At 41.3% G+C, this 21,853-nt stretch overlaps 1 protein-coding gene across 1 annotated transcript; it reads right to left on the bottom strand.

Annotated features, from left to right (window-relative positions):
- Window positions 1–115: 115 nt before the first annotated feature.
- Window positions 116–13,712, bottom strand: vwa5b2 (von Willebrand factor A domain containing 5B2). The gene is made up of 22 exons (XM_080907109.1): window positions 13,573–13,712; window positions 11,996–12,163; window positions 10,445–10,651; window positions 9,490–9,715; window positions 9,231–9,388; window positions 8,851–8,982; window positions 8,639–8,763; window positions 8,371–8,547; window positions 8,150–8,260; window positions 7,330–7,532; window positions 6,296–6,410; window positions 5,747–5,932; window positions 4,811–5,021; window positions 4,403–4,728; window positions 3,837–4,074; window positions 3,409–3,750; window positions 3,175–3,309; window positions 2,584–2,712; window positions 2,455–2,505; window positions 2,003–2,111; window positions 1,177–1,300; window positions 116–887 (listed from the first exon to the last, which is right to left on the bottom strand). The coding sequence occupies exons 2-22, from the start codon at window positions 12,132–12,134 to the stop codon at window positions 126–128; spliced, it is 4,206 nt and encodes a 1,401-aa protein (XP_080763235.1). The 5' UTR covers window positions 12,135–12,163; window positions 13,573–13,712; the 3' UTR covers window positions 116–125.
- Between the last annotated feature and the right edge of the window lie 8,141 nt (window positions 13,713–21,853).

Raw genomic sequence — 21,853 nt, 5'->3', positions numbered from 1 at the left:
CTTGGCACTGCCTAAGTTAATAAAACACGATTTTTCCATGTAAAGGCATTTAGAGTCACTATCGTTGGGAAATGGTGAGAATGCTAACAATCAGAGTTGGCTTGGTTTCCTCTGAGACGATTGTCTCACATATTATTTGGGTTATAACACAGCATGTTCAGCTGAATGTTCTCATCCCAGTGGCGCAGCAGCAGGAACAGCTGTCTGGCTGCTCCCTTAAGCCCTGCCATGTCCAGTCCCTCGGGCAGCTTCTGACAGCGCAGCCATGAGTCTGCTTTTGCTGCTACCAGTTCCCACTCCATAAAGTAGCCGGCACACCGGTGCTCTAGCCACGCTAGGGCCACAGCTGTGGCCCAAGTTGAGCCCTCCAGATCCTCTTGAGCCAACTGGCTGCTCCCTTGGAGGTAAGCTTGCTCAGGTGTAGAGCCTTCATATATATCTGTCTCTGACCCACGGCCACTGTCTGCTTGGCCGAGGTTCTGGTTCTGAAAGGGGCTGATGGATAACTCCAAAGAACCCTCTTCAGAGCTGGGGAGGTCAGTGGGAGAGGTGACAGGGTCTTGTTCAGAGAGGTATCTTCGGCGAAGCCTCGATTCCAAAATTAGGGGAGTATCATCTGGAGTGTGGTGGAAAGGTGGAATGGCTTGTCTGACAAAGGAGCAAGCGGAAGGAGAGAAGGTAACGTGGTGACCAGAGGGAGCACCAGGAGGTTTGGCACTAGTGGACAAGGATGGAGCACTGGGAGATGTGCAGCGTAAGGCTGGGCTGAGACTACGGCGGTGGAGACTGTATGGCGATGCTCTTTTAAGGCGGTCCAGAGGAATCTGGACACAGTCAGAGTAGATCTCAGTCAGAAGAAAAGCTCCTGATGCCAGCTGCAGACGAACCTGAGGAGTCATAACAGACATGGGTAATGAGCACACTTGAAGATGAGTGCACAGTATTACAATGCTGCAAATGCACTTTGCCTTTAACGTGGCAGTGTTTCTCTTTTGCACACTATTTGTCATAGCACGTGGTTTAACTTTCCAAAGTTCTTCTGCCTTTAAATGTTGACTGACTCCAGGAGTTTGCAGAATGAATTTGGGAGCTGATGGTATGTATTGTGTGCTGGGTAAACAAATAAAGTGGACACAACTTTAGCACTTCACTGTTTTCCATGTTGGCACAGCTCACCAGGGGCAGGTAGTCTGGAGCTTCACTTTCAGGATGTTTCTCAGTCTCGGCAGATAAGCAGTGGGACTTGACAGGCACCTGCTTTCCTGATGAAATGGAGGACCTGAGCCTGCCCAGCGGGAACCTGGAATTAAAAAAAACAAAACAGGTACGCTAAAAAAAAAAAATCTAACATTTAAACAAAAGACAAATTACATGGATTCAGAGTGTCAGATTTAACAGGAGCCTCGCAAAAAAGAAATCCTATGAATACTTCCGTATAATCTACATCAGAATTCACTACAACGGTGAGTTTTGCAACAACTTTTGACAATTTGCAGTTAGAAACCTTTGTTGTGATGGGAGTCGCTAAAGACATGTCACGTGTAAGGGTTGTTGGGTTTGAATTAGCGTGCAGCTGCAGTGAACAGCCATATGCCTGCGTGAAAAGATGAACCCTGACCTGAACAACATTCACTGCATCAATCACGGTTAGAACCTACAGTCTGTGCTGTATGAGTTCCAGGGCCGAGTTGTTTTCACATATTTATTAACTCCTACACTTCAGTAAATGGCCCATCATTCACTCTCAGGACATTTACAGATGTGGGTAAACAGAGTGGTGATGCTGTGGCTCATTTCTTACATTTAAGTAACATGTGCACAAACCGGAGTGTATACATGAACAACTTTAAAGTAGGAGCTTTTCAAGAAACTACAGTATTTGTTTTCGTGTCTTACTTCTTAGGAGTTTTTAGCGCCTTTTAGTCCTTTCATGCTGTTTATTTTATTGCATCTTTGTCAGTCTCACACAAACTGTTAAAAGAGTTTAATATGAAAGTCTTACCTGGTGCCAAAGAAGCTCTCCATTGACTTGCTCTCTATAGATCGCTGTGAGCGAGTGCTCGGGGTGCCTGTTGCCATGGCTGTAGTGTAGTAGGAGCTGCCCCCTACACCTGGGATGACATTAAAACATTAAATTGTATTGTTTTATCAGCTCAGTGATAAAAGTGGTGTTTTCTGATTGTGCTTAAAGGCTCAGCTCATCCAGATTAAACAAAACTGATCAGAGGTATTTTACATGGATCTGGAACTAAATGAATAAAAGCAAATATGTCTGTGCGATTGGATACCAATAAAGTTAAGGAAGATTTATTTAGATGAACTGATCCTTTAAGAGCTTCTTCACAAGTTGTGTGTGTAATGGAGTCGGGGGAGAGGGGTCCTCCTTTTTCTCCTTCTCACCACAGCTTTCTCTTCACCAGAGTTTTCCCTGAGCGAACGGACAGCAGTACTTACTAGAGTCCCAGGATGTTACACTACAGGGTGAGGCAGGAGTGTCATCTCTGTCTGAGAGATACAAAGATTGTTGATGACCTAAAGTCTTGATAACAGAAATGGGTGCTGGCATCATTCGGTCGTTCTTACCTGTAGAGTTCCAGGTGTCTTCCACCTCTGCACTGTCTCCAGTGGTGTGCCGTCTGCCCAGACCTACAGAATAAGTCCTCTGCCTACGAATTCCTGACTGAAAAGCCTGCCTGTTTCCCAAATGTAGCCCTGCAGACACACACAAATAAACAGAACACAATGTGGACCCTTAAAAATATCAACTGAATCCAACAATAAATAAAAATAACATTTAAAATGGTGCTTCTGTAATTCACTTAGCACTGTTTTCCTTAAGTTAGAGAATTCAGAAGAGCTATTGATTTTCCTTCCGTCTGTCCGTCCATCCCTCCATTATCCAAATCAAGGTCAGGGGGATCAGACACAAATATAGAATTATACAGACCTGTTACTGCCAAAGTCTTTCAAGCTGCATGCTCTAAACTTGCATACACATAAAACCAGGCTTCAAAGAGAAGACAAATTCTAATGCTTGATTCCTCATAACACCAATGAGAAGATCAGGATTGTTCTTTACAGATATCTTATTATCATTGACAAGTAAACAAAACTTCCTGGATGAAAGTTGAGCTGAGAGTTTATTCTGTGTATGTGTGTTGGTGGGTGGCACACCTGTGGTTTGCACATCCATGTCAGCCAAGCCTTTGTTGGGATTGCTGTCAGTGGTGGTGAAGGCTGTGTACATACAGATGATGTTACAGTGCTTACTTGTCTGGATAGCCTTTGTACGATATCGCTTCGCTGAGCCTAAGAAGCCATCAAACAGAGGAATAGTAAGAGATGCACAGTAGTTTGGAGATAACGGCACATTAATCAGTAGGAAAAAGCAACCGGTAAACCGCCCACCATGTCCAATGTCGCTCTCTTTCTCTGCCATTTTCTCAAAGTCTCTTATAACTGAGCGAGCGGTCAGTTGGTGAATGATCTCCTGGCACGATTTCCCTCCTCTTCCTTCTTCACCTCCCCTTCCATATACCCCACTTACTTCAATGTCCTGACTCTCAGGGGTCCAGAGGTGCCCCAGGTCTACAGTGACCTCCCAGGACACAGGCCTGCCACTCAGGACACCATGAATAAGGGAACGGCACTGGCCTGGGGGAGGACTGTCAGGCGGGACAGCAGCGAAGAGATACTCTGGATCTGTGAAACTGTCCCAGTCCAGAGGGGAGGCGGGAAACAAGAGTCCATCTAAGGGGCAGAGCGAAAAATAGGATAGAAATTTTACGGGACTGAATAAATAAATATGATCCTATTTTCTTTGCAGTGAAACTTACTGGAGTCGGTGAGGCTTCTGTGGGACGCTGTCCCTCGTGGTGTTGGCTGTGTCTCCGCGTCACTTTCTTCCAGCTTCCCTCCCAGTGTTTGGTCAAAGGAGACCCTCTCCAGAGCCCTTCTCAGCCGATGCATCTCTAATTCACCCTGGGGGGACGAAAAACTTCGCGCTGCCATCGTTGAACGTGCTAGTGCTTTTTGTCTCCTACGAGACTCCTCAGCTCCATCCAGACACCCGTTCTGGTTGTAAAAGGGGGACAAGCAAAGCGAAGTAGGTTTGGGTATCATTTTGCTTTTCTCTGCAGTATGTTAAGGTCATTAGATTGAAATGTATTTGCCATGTTGCAAGAATAACTTTGCAGCAACCTCCTGTGATATACTGACTGTGTGCTTCAGCTGTGCATGACTCAAATAAGCAGTCTTTTTAATTTATATGATCTTTCTTCCAAAGGAAAGATAGAAGTTTATAGTTATATATAGTTGTTATATTTTCATGTCTTGTTTTGTCTGTGTGTTCCCAATTACTTACTAAATTCCAAAAAAAAAGTCTGTCAGTCTTTAGTCTTACTTTTTTGGTCCCGCTGTCTGGGGATTTGACTGAAAGGTCTTGCTGCCATGATGAGTCTGCCCAGCGAGACAGGGATGATCTCTGTTCTGGAGGGGGCATCTTCTCGAGGCCTTGGGGCAGAGACCCTGTATCGAGCACTGGACCAGAGCAGTGACAGCTGGAGAGAAAGCCCCCGTCAGAATTTGAGGCATGTATGTGAGAGTGGGACTGCGTTTGTAGACTTCGTTCACTGCTGAGTGAGCAGCGAGTGAGGATGTACTGCTCCTGAATGTAAGAGCTCTCCTGGATCCTCTTCCTCACATCGCTGGACCAGTCCAACTCCACACCTATAGTGGACAAAAGCCTGTTGTTAGCCACTGTGGTTTAAAGTGTGCTGGCAAATGCAAATGTTCGTGATGAGTGACCAACCTGGACTGGTGCCTGTGTCTGTGTCTTTGGCACAGGAGAACTCAGAGGATATCTCTCTAGAAATTTCCCTCAGTGCTTCCTCCAACTCAGTGCCATCTGCACATGTCACCACAGGCATGAGCTCAGAGGCAGGAGGAGGTGAAAGCTCATCGTTCGACTGGCCAAAAACTGAACCCGTAGAACCACGAAGTAAATCTTTGTAGCTCTGTTCCTGAAGCAAAAAAATAAAATGCAAAGATTACATTTAAAAAAATGGTACAGTACTGTGCAAAAATATGGGGCCAACCCTCACTTCTGCATATTTTGGTAGAAAAACTGGAAATGGCTTCAGCAATGTATTAAAATATACATGTACAAATATACAGCTTATAAAGCAAAAAGAAAGAGTTTGAAACTCATTAGAATTCTACAAAGTCAATATTTGGTATGACGATCTTTTTTTCTCCAACATAGCCTGAACTGTCTTTGGCAGCGTTCTCATAGGTTCTCTAAGTAATCTTCAGGAATAGGTTTCCAGGTGCAAAAATAATACTTTATCCCTGCCAAACTGTGTTATCTTTGACATTTGTCATAGATTCAACTAAAGGAATGGGAACAAAGTGCCTAAAGATACAATTTAACATTTGTTCTTTGCTAAGTTGTCTGTTATGTGGAGACACAAGACTGGTTCATCCATTTAGTTTGGTGTGTTATTTATGATTGAATGATTCATAGGTCAGTTATAGCTCTAAAGTTGGTCAGCTACAAGGACTGGACTAACAACGAGCGAAAAATCAGCAAATGTCCAAAGATAAACTCTGCAAGAGTTTCAGAAACCCTGGAGAACTCTTGCTCAAGAACACTGTAAAAATACAATAACATTTGACTCACTTGAAGCAACATAAACAAATAAGTGCTGACTTAATATTTTACATGGTAATACACACAGAGTAATACCTCTGCCTTTTTTGCTTTGAAACTGGTCATGTCGTAAAGCGTGCAGTATCCTATGAGGCAGTTCCCGGGGTAGAGTGGAGGGATTTCATTGGGTGTAAGAAGAGCCTCCATGTTTTCTGGCAGATACCAGTCGATCCGTACGTCAGTCAGAACAGGTTCAAAGGCCTTCTTCAGGGGCTTGATTAACTGTTGCAGAAATGGGGAGAAGAAGTAAACGTATCAAACTAATTAAAAAAACACTTTTTCCGTGATTTGTCATAAGCTAAAAAATTGGTAAACTTAAACTTATACATGTATATCTTCAATGGCTAACAGTTGTTAAACTAACTATAAAAGCCATACTATGAAAATACTAAAGTAAAATAACTCTAAATTATACTTAAATGCTTGAGTAGTTATTACACTTTACGACTGCTAGTTGCTTTTCTCTATGCTGAAATGCTAATGTAATGCCCCAAGGTTTACATATGTATTCTTTCAAGACTTTGCTTTTAATTAATTTGCAATTCTTTTCACTCCAATAGGTGGCAGTGCTGCAGCGCTGCTGACCTTGGGCTGGAGTCTCTCCTCATCATCCAAGAACTCTGTAGTCCCTCCTGTCAGTTTGGCAACGCCCTGCAGGAGTCTCCTGCAGGCTCGTGGACCAAGGCCTAAGCCAAAGCATCTGCAAAGGTGATACAGTGTGTACATTACATTTTTATCACGTCACAAGAGAAAATTTAATTATGATATTAAATTGTGGATGATTTTCACTGTTTGTGTTATAACAGTTTATTTTTTATGTCTATTGAAGTAGCCTGAAAATAACCTAAAATGTTGCTTCTATGTCGCTTACAAATAGAAAATGTAGAGTCATCAAACAGACACTGGTGGAGATCACCAGCCATTTGGCTAGCTAAGAGTTTAAATGGCTCAGGGGACGGAATAATCGAAAAAGGCTGAGTTCTTGAGCAGCAGTCTGGCTGGCTAAATATGGAAACAGAAGCTCAAAATGATGTACAACACCTTCTCAGGTGCAGACTGCAGTGAGATGGCAATCTAATTTACACTGGGCAGAATTAGATGTTTTCCATAAGAATAAAGAAACGAACAAACGTGTTCCTAGTTTGCTAAAGGACAGCGAAAAATTACAGTGGAGAAAGTCAGTCCGACAGGCGAATACTAATAAGGCATAAATGAAGTCATTCTGCATCTGGGGAAAACCAGAGGGGCGTGACTCTTACTGCAGAGGAGAGCACTTAACGGGATTACTGGGCGGGGCTGAAAAATACTTCAAGCCTTTCTTGTCTTTCTTCCACAGAGATTTGCTCTCAGGTCTTTATGATCACTGTTTGCTTGGGTCCATGCTCTGTTTCTCTTGCTGTCCTCCCCCATATACTGTCTCTGTCATGTCATTCACCTGGTTCTGCCTCCATTCACTCTCCTTTACTTATCTCCTGCTTCCTAACCTCACTGATTTAATGGTTTATTTAATATTGCATTTTTATTAACCAGCTGTTGCAACTATTGTCAGTTTTATCTGTCTGTCATGATAGATAACTAGCTGCTCCCTCTGTACCCTCCTTCGCACATAATATCCATACCTGCCAGCACACGCGTTTCTGCGTACTAGCTCCAGCACTCTAGCTACATTGCTGATGGATCCATCTGTAATAATAAAGACCTGGCGAGGGTACGAGCGCTGCATGGGCTGTTGATAGACCCAGAAGAGCGCCCCCAGCAGGTTGGTGCCTCGCATGTCAGCTCTCATCCTCTGGACGTACTCGTAGGCCCGAGTTAGTGTGACCTGCACGCAAACACACAAGTGATTAAAGTGGGGATGCAATCAGATCCTGAGTAAAGGAGGGAGAAGCAAACAACTCCTGTCGAACCGCAGCGCCTGTGCAAACATGTTGCCAGGATAAATTTACTGTTTGTTATCAGATGCACTAATTAGCCTGTGAGGGAAGCAACAAATTAAATCAACCCTTCTCTAATAAAGACAGCACAAACAAACACACATTAGCACCTGCCTTAAAATGACCTCAGTTCACATGGTGGATAAACATAGCTGTCAGTGCAGGAGATGGAGGGACACGTCCTGCCTAAGTGAAAATGCATGAAAGGCCACCATATGGCGAGGAGAATGTGGAAAGACTGTTTGTGCTTGCAGCCCCGGGTCTGGATAAAACCTGATACTCTGCTACTAAGGCAACCCAAGAACTGACCTATTGCCTGATTAGAGAGTAGAAAACAGAACAGATAGTCCTGAACGACTGAATGACATTTTGTGTTCAGAAAAACATCATCCAAATGCTCCGTGTGTTCTCGTTTACTGGAAGGGATTCACAGATATCATGAAAAACACTGAAAATCTTTTAAAAATACCCAATTCAGGGGCAAAGCTCATTAGGTAATACTGACATCAGTGCAAAGCTTGCTGGAGGTGAACAGGGGCTTGATGGTGGTACCAAATCCCACAATGTTGAGCATTGTGCCAGAAGGTAGACTCTTGAGTGCCACCACCATGGCTTCCTGTCAGAATAAGAAAGCATATACAGGATGGAGCCAGAGTCATATACATATATATACATTCTCAAATCTGAACTTCATGTTTTATTTGCATGCTTTTGACTACTGCTCACTTTCACACGCTGGATGTTGGCGCCACTCATGCTGCCACTGCGATCAATGAGAAACAGCAGCTCCCTGGTGGCTTTGTGCACTTCGAGAGGTTCACGCAGCAAGTCGGGGCAGAAATTGAGCATCAACACAGGGCTGCACAGAATGTCTTTGTGGTATCGCTTCCTGACAAACTCCAGCTGCAGGCGAAGAAGGAAAATCAGCAATGAAAGCTTAACGTCTTGAGAAAGGTGTATTTAAATGCTTGACAGCAGGAAAAAACGAACAAACCTTTCTTTCAGGTTCTGAATCCTTGCGGGTGCATCGGATGAAATCTCGACGGGAGCAGATTTGCTGTTCATATTGGCTGAAGGAGAGCCTGCCTCTCTCTAAGATGACCAAGGGGCTGTGAGGTTCTGAGGAAGGGTTTAAAAGTCAGAATAAAAAGAAAATCACAGCAATGAAAAGTTCAGACCTTCCCAAACCACTTTGTCATCGCTCACCGCTGAGGTGCAAAATAATCTCTATGTGTCTGTCATAGGGATGCTCCTGTGCCAAGGTGATGTAGGTGGCAGAGGCACTTTGGGCACTTGGATCTGCATCTGCCCTCAGAGCGTGAGTAGGGCTCTCCAGTCCTATCAATAAAGAGAGGCAAAAAATGAAAATCAGTAAACATATTACAATGTTTTGAATGAGTTAATTTTTCTTTACAGCACACACTAGTGAAGATTAAATCTGTTTCATCGTCTGGCTGTGTTTGGACTGAGATCGCCTATGAAGCTATTCATTTTATTCAGTAATGAGATTGCCTGCTGTTCTCATATTTCATAATGGTTGAGATGAAAACCACTGAATCAGCCTTATTTGAGGAGACAGGCAGTACCAGCCAGCAGACAGGCCCCTCTGACCAGCAGCTGGAAGTTCAGCTCATAAGGTGCCAGGTTGACAGCTGGGCTGGTGAAGATGGCGTGCGCACACTGCTGCTGAGAGTGCACGATCCGATCTTGTTTTCCTGAGGTGGCACCAAAACAACTGGTCGCCCTACAAAAACAAGAAAAAAAGGCGCACAATGGGAAGTTTTTTAGGAAAATAATATGAAAGAAGTGGGGGGAAAAAATCAGGAGTCCACGTCTGATAAATACCCAGTTTCATCAGACTTCCCTCCACTTTCACTCTTGCTTGGAGTCATTTTCCCAGTGACAAGCGGGGTAAGGAGTGTGGGGTAGACGATCCGAATGGCTCCGTTTTCTAATGTGGGAAGTTCTAGTGTCGTGCTTATGATGATCGACACTATATCCATGGGGCCAATGACTCCGGTGCCCACGATGAAAGTGGTTCTCTCCAGGTCCTCATCCAGGATCAGATGTCCTAAAGCCCAAAATACAATGTTGTGTTAGAACCTTATGTTAAATTTTCAAGACTGTCTGCGACATCATTAATAAATATGAAAATACATGTAGATGAATGTGAAAAGAGCACATGATTGAAAACCTAGCACACAAACGCACATTAATTGCTGGTATTTACTCAGAATAATCCATCACCATCAGCTGAATTAAATAAACTGTTCTGTGGTCTGCAGTTAAGTAGATATGTTTCTACTAAGTGAATGCCATTACAACATTAGGCAGGGATCCAGATCAGATGGCCTTCCTCATCTGACACAGAACGGACTTACCGTACTGAAGCCACATTATTACTGCAGCATCAGTACACAAATGTTTTGCAGTTATATAAAACATTTTTATTATAAGCTAAAAGCCGATTTTATTGCTTTAGTGTCATGCAGCATCAGCATCAGTATCAAGGGCTTTTCAAACTAAATATATGCATTTCACAAGTGTAAAGATGGCTTTTTCAGATAGCCCTCTCTACGTCTGCGCTAGACTGTCTGCAAGGAGAGAAGCAATGAATCATGTCTGCAGCAGTATCCATAAATAATATTATATATCATTTATAATATTATATATATTTAAATGCAAGCTGGTATAACTCTAATGTTTATTCCTTACAATTCTGAAATTGTATCAGAGAAAAATGTAACAACTTCAACATAATATTTTTGCCTTCACGGCATTCTTCCATCCTCCCCCTCACCGTTGGTGCATTGCATGTCTAGACTGGGGCTCCCACAGCAGCCCCACTCCAAGCCATTCCCTTCAAGACCAACTCCAGGGCAGCAATCCAAACAGCAGTCCTTTAACTTTCCTCGGCTTTGGATCTGGACCCCAACCAACCGGCCTGCGATCACGGCTTCAAAGCCCACCACAACCTCCTTTTCACCGAGAGGGTATATGAACACACCTGGATGAAGGTTACAGACACACAAGCTGCTAAGACACATAAAACTGAAACAGGCTTTTGCTAAAGAAATGTTCATAAGTAAAATAAGTACAGTAGATATTTCTAAGATCGGGGGATCTGGAGCCAGTTGCATACCTTAAGTTCTCTTCTTAGGTAAGACATAATATGGAAAACCTTAATACGTTTCTTTTGTCAGGATACTAGTTTAGCTCGCTGGGTTGAATAGGTGACTGAGCTGTTGTAGGGTTTATGGAAGAGCCTGGGTTCAAATCTACCCTTGAGATTGGTCACTGCGTGTCTTTCTCCCAGCTTTCCTTAACCAAATTTCCTTCAAAGAACAAGATATTTTTTCACTGAAAGATATTTTTCAGCAGTAAAATAAACAACAATTGCTTTGCTTTTTACCTTACATTTTGTGCTAAGTTTACTCTGTCGTAAAGGAATGAATCCAACAAACACATTTGTTTTTTTTTAATTTCCTCACTTATTGTAATAAATCTGGCTATACTGTTAAGTTAGAGTCAGGTCTTTTCTTCTTCTTACTTGGTAAGTTAGGTCTTTTGTGCATCACTTTGACTGGCTGTAAGGTATTCATTAAGTAGAAGATAAGCAGAAAATCTTACTTGAATAAATGGTAAATGGTAAATGGCCTGTATTTATATAGCGCTTTACTAGTCCCTAAGGACCCCAAAGCGCTTTACATATCCAGTCATCCACCCATTCACACACTGGTGATGGCAAGCTACATTGTAGCCACAGCCACCCTGGGGCGCACTGACAGAGGCGAGCATCAAGGGCTTTTAATAAAGTAAACACTTCAAGGAAAACTTAGGGAGAAGACTTAAAGTTGTTTTGTGCCATCAGCTCCTGCTGCGCTGCCTTCATGGCATATAATGTGTAAGACAGTGGCAGCTTTTTGAACAAATTTAATAGGGGCAAAGCAAATACTATGTTTAGTCTTCTGGAACATTCATACAGGGGCTCCTGATTATTAAAGGAAGTAAAAAACTTGTCAGTTATTCTGAATATACAGAAAATTAATAGTCATACTACTATTGTATGTTTGCTTGTTTATTTCATCGAATGGCCAGTTTTGGTCATGTTGGTTTTAGATGTCTTTGATAATGATAAAGTACAAATAAACATGAAAGAGATTTGTTGATTTTTACTCTTCATCTTTACTTCAAAGTATCTGGTGTTCCTCACGGGCCAAGTCTTGTCCCACTCCCAATTTTAATCTGGGATTATCATTATCCTTTGCACTCAAAAACTCTTTTTCTTGTGTCTCGTGGTATATTATAATATCACAGTTTAGCTACACTAAACTTGGCAGTTAGTACTCACCTTCTACAGACTCTATGTCAGCGTTGGCATAGGTAAGGTGCGCAGTGATGCCCATGGAGCAACCATTAGCACAAGATTTGATGCAGGAGGCTTTGAGTAGCAGTGGTTTCCATGTAGAGCGGTTTCTCAGCCCCACCATCTTTTCTGTAAAATTAAGCCTCTGCCCTGCTGGTTGGATCAAAACACAGGTACACAAATGGCCAGCACAGACAGGAAGGGGAACATGTGAGTGTGCATTTAAATTCTCTCATTTTCTATTCAGAGCACAATTACAATGATCCTTGTAAACCAGACCTGATTTTTGCTGCTCAAATTAACACTAAACAAAAACAGATAAGTTCCCAATTTTATGTGTATACACAACGCAGGCCATATATTTCTTGTTTATATGTGCAGGCATATCAGTTATTGGCCATCTAACATCCTATCGTGTCTCCTCAAGCTCGTAGCAACCAACTGTGATAGCTGGAGTATAACAGGCTTGGTTAATCATTAACACTGCAGGTCAGCACTTGCTCCATTATGCATCATGCCTAGCATTTGCAATTAGCTGCTAATCTCTATGCAAAGCCACATGTTCTTAAAACTGTAGTGCCATACTTACTTCAGTCTTTTCTAACTGCAGGAAGAAATAATACAGTATTAAAACTTGTTAAGATATGTCCTAATTTTCATGTATGTAATTAAAACTGTACTCAATAAGTCTTCATGACTGATCACTTCATAACTGTAAGTGCAACAGGTGCTGAAACCTATGTATAGCTTACTTAGTGAGTGGTAGGGTGAACTAAACTCTGTGTGTGTGTATGTACGTGTGTTTGAGTATGCACACATGGGTGCATTTGTGTGCGTGCGTCTCTGTGTGTGTATGTGTGTGTTTGCTGTGTTCAAGGTAATGGTCTTTTCACATCTACCTTTCTAACAAGATCAACAGCCTCCATCTGGCTACTGTGCTCTCAGTGCATAACAAGCAAATAAATGCCTGGTTTGTCAAAGTAGGGCAAAGTAATACTGCTAGAACACACGTGAAAGGAAAAGTACAACAGCGGCCCTCTTTGGGCTATTCAGAACAAGATCTCTGACAAAGCTAATGAATAATCTTGATAGAAGATCTGTTTAGGTTTATTGCTGACAAAAAAAGTAAGACACAGATAATGACATCTTTACACAGTAAGTGTGTGCATGTGTGCATGCATATAATACATATTGTAGAATAAAGATGAAAATTATGTATGCATGTACATATTAACCTTCAAGAGTTGTTCCTGAAACAAGTATGTATATATATATATTTATATATATATGAAATATGAAAACAAATACTGCAACATATCCTGTAACATATTCATGTGCATGAAAAGTTGTCATGGCACCCACTATTCAAACTGTATGCATTAAAAGTAGACTGAAATCTTAGAAAGTGATGATCCTGTGTTTGTTTGCCAAGACTTAATCAAGCAGTCCGGTGTTTGCAGTAGCAGAGGTGGTTGCGAATTGGCTCTGGGCAACACTGCAGTCTCCTCATGACAGTTACAATCCCCAGATAACAAGCAAAATAATCGTCCAGGAACACTTACTGTGCTGTGTCTGCTAATTTGCCTCTCTGTCCAGTCCCTGCATCACTCCGCCACCACATCTGCTTGCGGGTTTCCCAAGTGATACGTTAGGAGTTTTCCTGTTAACAGATACTGCTTTCTGCTCTCCCTCCCTCCCTCTCTGTCTCTCTCGCTCCCTCCTTCTGTCTCTCCTTGCCTCTGTCCATAAATCCAGCAGTTGCCCTATAAAGAAAGTCAAGTCACAAAGCACTGTCACAAATGCATATTCATTAATGAACAACAAATATGGTACAAAGCTAATAGCTGATAAAAACATCTTCATGTACAACTGATTATTTGGCCCATTCATGCATCTACTGTAGCTACATAAAGTCTGTACAAATGTGTTTTCATTGCCTGGCAACGCATTAAAATGACTCTTTCAGATTAACAACAGGTCTCACTGCTGCTATCAATCACCAGCATGCATCTCCACACGAACCCACATTTCCTGTTATGTGAAATGTCATTTGCTTACCTGCTTTGACCTGAGCCAAGGGGATGATCGGAAACTATGATCGGGAACCTGATGTTGAGGCAAAAGCTCAGATCGGTAAGTGAGGCAGAGCCTGCTTTTCATCCAGACAATTGGCCGTGATGGTAGCAGCACCATAATTCATGGCTAATGGTTTGGCTAGGGAGAGAAAGGGGGGGGGGGGGGGTGATGTGTTCTGCCTCTCCCAACAGGTCAGTCAGAAGCAGCAGTAGGCATGGGGAGGTGACACCAAGGAAGGAACAGGTTTTTGTCCTCCAGTCTACATTTCAGTGGGTCTAACACTGCAAAGAATTTAAAAATTAATTCAATCTGTCATCTGAGACCATGGTTTGAAATATAAATTTTACAGAATTTTAAAAAGTATTAAAAATGTGTTAAAAGAGCATCACAGTTGGGTTCATATCTAGTTAGACAGTGAAAGCAGTAAAAGTTCTGGAGTTTTGAATTTGACAGAAACTCTAGCTATGCAAATTAAGCTCATTGTTATATAAGTATGAGAGGCGCCTTCATGAATGTAAAGAGGTTTTAGTTCAGGATGCAAACCTGTAACTCAAGAACAGAAAGGCCTGATTAAACTGCCAGGTGAAAATGGATGAACTTTAACTAAAAATAATGGGAAGAGTGTGCAGAGGGAAAGAATGACTGCAAATGGAACTGGGTCACTAATGTTCACTAATGATGCAAATTCTAATATTCATGAAACTAAATTTAGGGCATTAATCGCTGATCAGATTCAGTCAACTGCTGCAAAAGTGATAGTGTGGCGCCACACAACACAGGGGGATAGTGACAAACTGAACCAGGGGCTTCTTTAAGCAAAGAAATGTAACAATCTTAAAGCTTGGACGTCTTTTACTGTTTGCGAAACTGTAAGCAGAGAGACTCACTAACAAGCAGCAAAAAACAGCTGCAGAAAAGGCCTGGCAGAGCGTCACAAAAAAAATGCTGATTAAAGAAACTTAAAAAATGAAAACATTTCTGTCACTGCTAAACTTAATGTCATATATGTAAGCAGATATATAGATAGAACATTTTGCAAGACAAGTAACTGTATTCGTTTTATTGATTATTTGTTTATTTGCTTAGTTTTATCCACTACTTTTTGGCAGTTCAATGTGGTACAGGTGTAAGTGTGTGTGTGTGTGTGTGTGTGTGTGTGTGTGTGTGTGTGTGTGTGTGTGTGTGTGTGTGTGTGTGTGTATGAGACAGAAAAGCAGATACATACAAAGAGAAAGGAAGCAGGTAAGGTCAGCATAGTAGAGTACCATCTCCTGATAGTTCACCTGAAGAGCACTCTGTTTGTTTTTGATGTTCATGGGAAGACATGAGACACTGTACAATACTGTCTGTTTTTTATATTGCATCATTCTTTATCATTAAATTAATTAAATGGTGCATCCAATAAGCACATATTAAAATGCCATATTTGGATTTATTTATGATGAATACGAGTACATTGCTAAAACTCTTTTTTTTTTACTTGTGAATTGTACAACAGAAACACAAAGGCAGGTATAGGGAGAGAGCATGGGGTGATCTGGCTAACCTTTCTTCCCTGTGCCTTTAAATCCAGTATAACTGAAATTGTGTGAAAATGTAAATGTAAAAATGTTATTAATATGTTGCATTTTAAATAAATGATCACACTTGAGCAACCAAACAGTAATTAAAAAATCCCTATGATGTTTCTACAGCTAGCTAGCTTATTAGCTAGGCTAGCTTAGCTACTTAGCTGCGATGATTCTAGTTGCTCCTTTAGCTGACCGCTATATAGACTATATTCAGCCATTCAAATAATATATTGAGTACACCTAAACTGAAAAGAATTATTTTATTGAAATGGAAAAACGTGACGTATTAAATGTCTGCATATAATAACCGATTCATATTAACTGTCAGGCTAACTCCATTTTATTAATACAGCAGATCTAAAACAACAGAAATTAATCCAGCCTAAAGTGTTGGATCAGAAGAAGCTGAAAGCTTTGCAGAGTCCAAAGATGCCGAAGCTGGAGGAAAGCATACAAGCTAACAGCTTAAGCTAGTTAGCTGTAGAAGTAAAGATGGATTTCTTTGAAGAAGCTTAAAATAAGAATAATGACATTGGCCAGTTAAGTAACTTTGTATTAACAATTCAAAGCAAAAGCAGTTTCTTACTTTATTATTTTTATCAATATAGTCTAAGGAACACAGTCACTTACAGGCTTTAAATATCTAACACGATCTTATATAAGTAGTTTTGTTTTTTCGGTTTCTGTTATATAAAAACTGAAGATTATAAATTGAACTGGATCTTAGCAGAGGGTAAATACTCTACCAGACTGAACTGCAGAGCTATTAAAACAGGAGGTTTCACTGCTGTGACACTAGATGTCAGTCTTTACAAAGCTGCTGCTTGTGGATTCTCTTCTTGCAGCCTGTCTCCTTTTTCAGCTGGCTGCTAGTCTTTTTTCGTTTTTGATGCAACAAAGTGTGGCCTTATTTCAGTGATCAGGAGCCCAAAGCACGCAGCACAGAGAAATACACATTTTAGAGACAGACTGCCCGTTCCCTGCAGGTACATGAACCAGAAGATGCTAAGTAGTTTCAAAGCATTTAGCAAAGGGTGACTGAAAGAAAAAGCTTTTCACCCCTCACATGTGGCTCCAAGGTCAAAGATACAGATTCAGAGTATCCAATTTCAAACCATAGCTAAGCACAGTTTTATATCTCCGTGCCACTCTTTTAACAACTCCATCTATTTCCCTAAAAATGCAATATTTTATGAGAAGATCATGGGTGCGTGGTTGAATTATTATCAGGAAAGATGATCTGAGCTATGTTTCCACATAAACTTAATCAGCCATGTCATCATTCTCACTCCATTTACGTAAATTGGAGATTTCATTATCGAACAGTTGGTGGTTAATGTGAACTTAATGGCAGTTAATGTGATTGTTGAGGTCATAATAGATCTAATTAACAACATGTCTAACAATGACAGGCCTGTGCAGACGAGCTGCTTCTGCTTGACTATTGTCATGAGGTTCAAGTGTCTGTCTGTGCTGAAATGTTGGGAACCTCTTCTCCCTTGCGTACCCCACTGACCTAGATTTCAATTGTTTTCGGCCCGAGACAATGGGGGGGGGGGGGGAATGGTTTCATAACTGAACACAATACCTGGGAGTTTTTCAACACGATTGTTGTTAATGTCGCATTGTAGTGTGAGTTTGTGCTGTGCTGTGCATTGTGCGTTTTCTCAATGTAACCTGCTCAAGCAGCCAACCACAGAAAAGCCTGTGAACCCCTCAGTAAATCATTTGTGAACTGTTCAGCAGATGATGTGCATCCATGTGAATTTCTGCAGAGAAGCTAGTATATTCCTTGCTGCTTCTAACAGACCTCTCATATTTCCTCAATAAAACATTACTCTCCTGAGGAGTGTGGTGCTTTTAATATTGATTGCAGAGAAATATGTTTTAGTCAGTGCTTCACTGAAGGCCTGAGACAGATGTAGACCACTGAATAACCTTAAATGCCAGCAGGTCCTAAAACTATACCAGCTACACTGATCTGTCCTGAAACCTGGGGAAGCTAACAATCTTAAAGTAGTCATTTATTCACTAGACCACAATCTGATCCTAATTTTGTTTGTTATGTGATAATAATAAAAAGCAGTTTTAAAAATACTGTTTAAATCCTGTCTTTATTGCGTCACAGAAAAGTGAAATTTCCGTCCACTGTCTGGTTGAGTGCTGCAGTTTTAATTTAATTTAATTAATTTAATTAAAGCCCAGAGCTGCTAGTCAAATGCTCTTGATTCACTGTTCATCAGCTTAGGTGACCACCTCTATAAAAGCAGAGGCAGTTTGCTGGTCTAAAATATTCAAGTGTGTGCTAACACAACACTGAGTAGGAAATACTTCATTATTGATCTTAAATAGGAAGGGTTATAAGGCCATTTCCAAGCCATCCGAAAGCCATAATTCTATAGTGAGAAATAGTATTCACAAATGGAAAACATTCAAGAGAGTCGCCAGTTTTTCCAGGAGTGGACATCTCAGCATATTCACCCATGCAGTGTTCAGAGAAACTGCAAAACATGAGCCGTATCTCAGACTCTACATGCCTCAGTTAGCACGTTAAATGTTAAAGTTCATGACAGCAGTTAGAAAAAGACTGAACAAGCTTGTTTGGAAGGATTGTCAGCAGAAAGCCTCCTAAAGAGAAAAAAAAATGTCTTATGGATAGATGAGATCAAAGTGAAGATGTTTGGTCATGGTGCACAGTGCCACATTTGGAAAAGAAATCAAATACTGCGTACCAGCACAAATCACATCAGCTGTCAAGCACAGTAGTGGAGGGATGTTGATTTGGGCTTATTTTGCAGCCACAGCACTTTACAGTGTTAAACTAAAAGATTCTAGAGTCAAATGTGAGGCGTTCTGTCTGAGAGCTAAAGGTTGGCCCAAATTAAAATACAAAGGACAATGATCCCATGCACAGCAGCAAATCAGGCCTCAGCCTGATTGAAATACTGGAGATCTGTACATAGGTGAATGTCTGTAAAGCTCAATGAAAAGAAGCAACACTGAAAGGCACAGTGGGAAAAATTTCTACACAACCATGTGAGAGACTGATAGATACACAGTGAATGATTGCTTCAAGTTGCTCATGAAGCTGGGGTGTGCTTAGTTTCTCACATGACTACACAGAGTCCTGCAAAGCTTCTTTCTTTCTTTCTTCTTTCACACTCATAGATCCCAATAACAACAAGCAGAATGACAAAACCTTTGCCTTAAACTGAAGATCCTGAAATGTGTCAAAGGAACCGTTGGAGAACAGAACATCACAGATGTAGAAGTTGGCAGGGGGAAAAAAGAGAGCGCTCCATGTTTGGTAGATAGATGAAGGAAGATTCATCAAAAGGCAAATTAATCAAAGGACATCAACAGCAAATGGGGAAGGGATGAAAGAGTGCCGCCCGTTTGTTCAGTCCCGCTCTGCTCCTCCCGAACCTGCTCTCTGATCTCATCATGCCGCACGAGTGCATACAGGGGGCTGGAGCACAATGAGTACCACAAAACATATGCACATTAACAAATGTCTAAGCAAAGCTTGAAAAAGAAGAAGTGCAATTAGCGCAGTTTGTTTAACTCAGAGTGGTTTTTAAAGTCTCGTGTTTTCATATTTGACTGTTTGCGGTTTTCCAGTGTTTGAACTTACGTAAGCAGAAGCTTTGAAACATAAACACACAGTCACACACTAACACATAGTATATAATGCTGTCAGTGTGAACTGTCAGGGCTGGGTTGTGGCAGCAGTGGACGGCCCTCTTTGATAATGCTCTGCTAGATTGGGCAGCCGCTCTTTTTATCGTTCAGCCGGTTAGTTGGCTCAGAGTTGACTCCAATTTGTACTCCTCCTTTGGGTTTGTCAGCAGAGACCACTTTGTCCGTCCATCTAGACTGTGGCTCCATGTTGTCAGAACATGTTGAATTTTGTTTTTATTCAATATAATCACTCTTAAAAACTACTAAAGTTGGTTGTTATACCCCAGGAAGCTAAGGTAATGGGGGGAAAGCAACACAACTTGTTCAGTTTGAAAAAGGAGACATGAGGGTAAATTAGCCAATTAAATACATTTTTCTTACTAAGTAATCAAACAAAAGCTGCTATCACGATCAAAAGAAGAAAAGCCCAACAAAACCTAGAAGCTGATCAAAAGAGTAAGTCAAAACAGTTGAAAATTGCCAAAACACCCTCCTTGCCAAAACACACACACAGCTCACAAGCTGCAACACAAAGGCGCTCTAGTACTGGAGCTCGCCTCTCTGTGGCCTTAAGTACTCTGGCCTAATGGCTGGGTAGTCAGCTGTATAGTCACTGGTGGCACCTAAGGCTGGAAAAGCCTCATTCACAACCAGAAGTTAAAGCAGGCAACTCAGGTGGTACATGTGCAGTAGCTGGAGTTGGGTGAGAAATTAGCTCAATCAGTGGACCTTAACAGATTTGAGCTAAATGGTTAATAAATAAATAAATGACAAAAAGAAAACACTGACCACGAAAATAAATACATATCTGATTTAAAATGATCGGTAATGGTCAAAAGAAGTTATAGAAACAGCTGAAACAGCCCACTTAAAGTGTGGCAATCAGTTGAAATTGTTGATGGGATGGAAACTGCTACAAGTGCTTAAACTAGCTTAACAGCTAGCTGTTAAATTGATTAGCGTAGTAACAACAATTAGTAGACAAATGGTTTAACTCAAGCCAGTAGTTATGGATAAATGGTTGAAGCAGTTTTCTAACCACAACTGATAAATGGTAAGCTGATTATTTATTTCTAAACATAAAGTGTAAGTTAAAAGTAGAACAGATCCAGCTTAAAAATAGATTAAATTAGTGAGCATGTTAGCTCCACTACAGGGATTTGGGACTATGCCTACATCAGATGAAACAGTATAGCTGTTTTTTCCAGATTTTAACAGCTGGAATAGCCTTAAAATGATTGTTCTCATCTTTAGATATCACTTAGCGACACTTAGCATTTATTGTTTATGCTCCTGAGTCTACACTGTACAACTGCAACTAATGACGTCACTTAACCACTGCCTTTATGCTGCATTAACCTTGTTTTTTTTAATAGGGGGCATAGTCCTGTTGATTTATTCATCTAATATTTTTACATAACAGTTTTAGACTGAAGAGGATTAGGGGAAAAAAAGTGGGCACGTCTTTTTTTTTTTTTCTTTTCCTGAATTCTGAGATTAAAGTCAGAATTCTGACTTTTTTCTCAGATTTTTTTCCAGTGGCCCTAATCCTCTTCCGTAGTTTTATCCCTTACATTTCACAAAATCTTATTGCTTGCCCTGTGTGGCATTTTCTCAAAAACCTATAAATATTCATTTTTAAAAAGTTTATAATGTAACATGTCTATGTAGTAGGAAATTGTTCTGACTTTTAACGTGCCCCTATTGTTTTGGCGGGTGAGAATATCACCATAATCTACAACATAATTCAAGTTGTGGTCTTAATCAAGGATTTCTCTTTTTCTTTAAAAAATACATCATGTTCCTGAGCAGTCTTTTACTGTATCTTTATGTAACAAAAGCAAAGTTCAGCAGAGAAAGACAAAAGTGATGTGAACTGACAATATTTTAATGGGGGGGATAAAAGACTGTAAGTGATCAATGGAGGCGGCATCCAAGTGATGCCCGGAGGACGGCTTTGATGTGGCCATCCTCAGAGGGACGCCTGGGACAATGCCCTCTTTGAGGGGCATGGGCAATGGCAGACACTTCCCTCTCCCTCGCTCCTGCTCTCTCACACTCAGCCTCCCTCTGTTTCCTGCTTCCTCCTGCAATACTATGACTCTTTGGTTTAGATGCTTATACTCTGCATCATTTACTATCCTTAACTGTATAACTTTCTCCCTCTTTCTATCGCATTAATTCAGACAACACCCCCTTCCTCAAAGCCCAGCCAATCGCTCTTCTTCCCCCCCTCCTCTGTATCTCTCTCGCTCCCTCACTCGGTCTTCTTTCATAGAACCAAGCCTCTTTGTAATGTCCAGCCTTGGCAAGTTGCGCCCGATTTGCTGTCACAGTCTTAATGAATTCATCTGTTTGTGTATTGGCCATGGGAGCATTTCTCCCTCCCTCTCCCTCTCTTTCCTATCCTCTACCCCCTCCCTCTTGCTTGTGGTCCCCTGAGGGCTCTATATATACCAGGGACTACTCCAGGCATCTATTGTTCCTCTAAGTAAACTTACAGACAGATGCCCTG

The sequence above is a fragment of the Rhamphochromis sp. 'chilingali' genome (genome assembly GCF_963969265.1).
Source record: "Rhamphochromis sp. 'chilingali' genome assembly, chromosome: 16".
Classification (NCBI taxonomy): domain Eukaryota; kingdom Metazoa; phylum Chordata; class Actinopteri; order Cichliformes; family Cichlidae; genus Rhamphochromis; species Rhamphochromis sp. 'chilingali'.
This window is presented reverse-complemented; position numbering and strand designations above follow the sequence as displayed.

Coding starts and splice junctions, on each gene's coding strand:
- vwa5b2 (XM_080907109.1), bottom strand. CDS start 12,134: ATGGTGGGGCTGAGAAACCGCTCTACATGGAAACCACTGCTACTCAAA. Junction 3,751..3,836: donor CAGAAGCCTCACCGACTCCA/GTAAGTTTCACT, acceptor TCTGCCCCTTAG/ATGGACTCTTGTTTCCCGCC. Junction 888..1,176: donor CTCCAGACTACCTGCCCCTG/GTGAGCTGTGCC, acceptor ATGACTCCTCAG/GTTCGTCTGCAGCTGGCATC.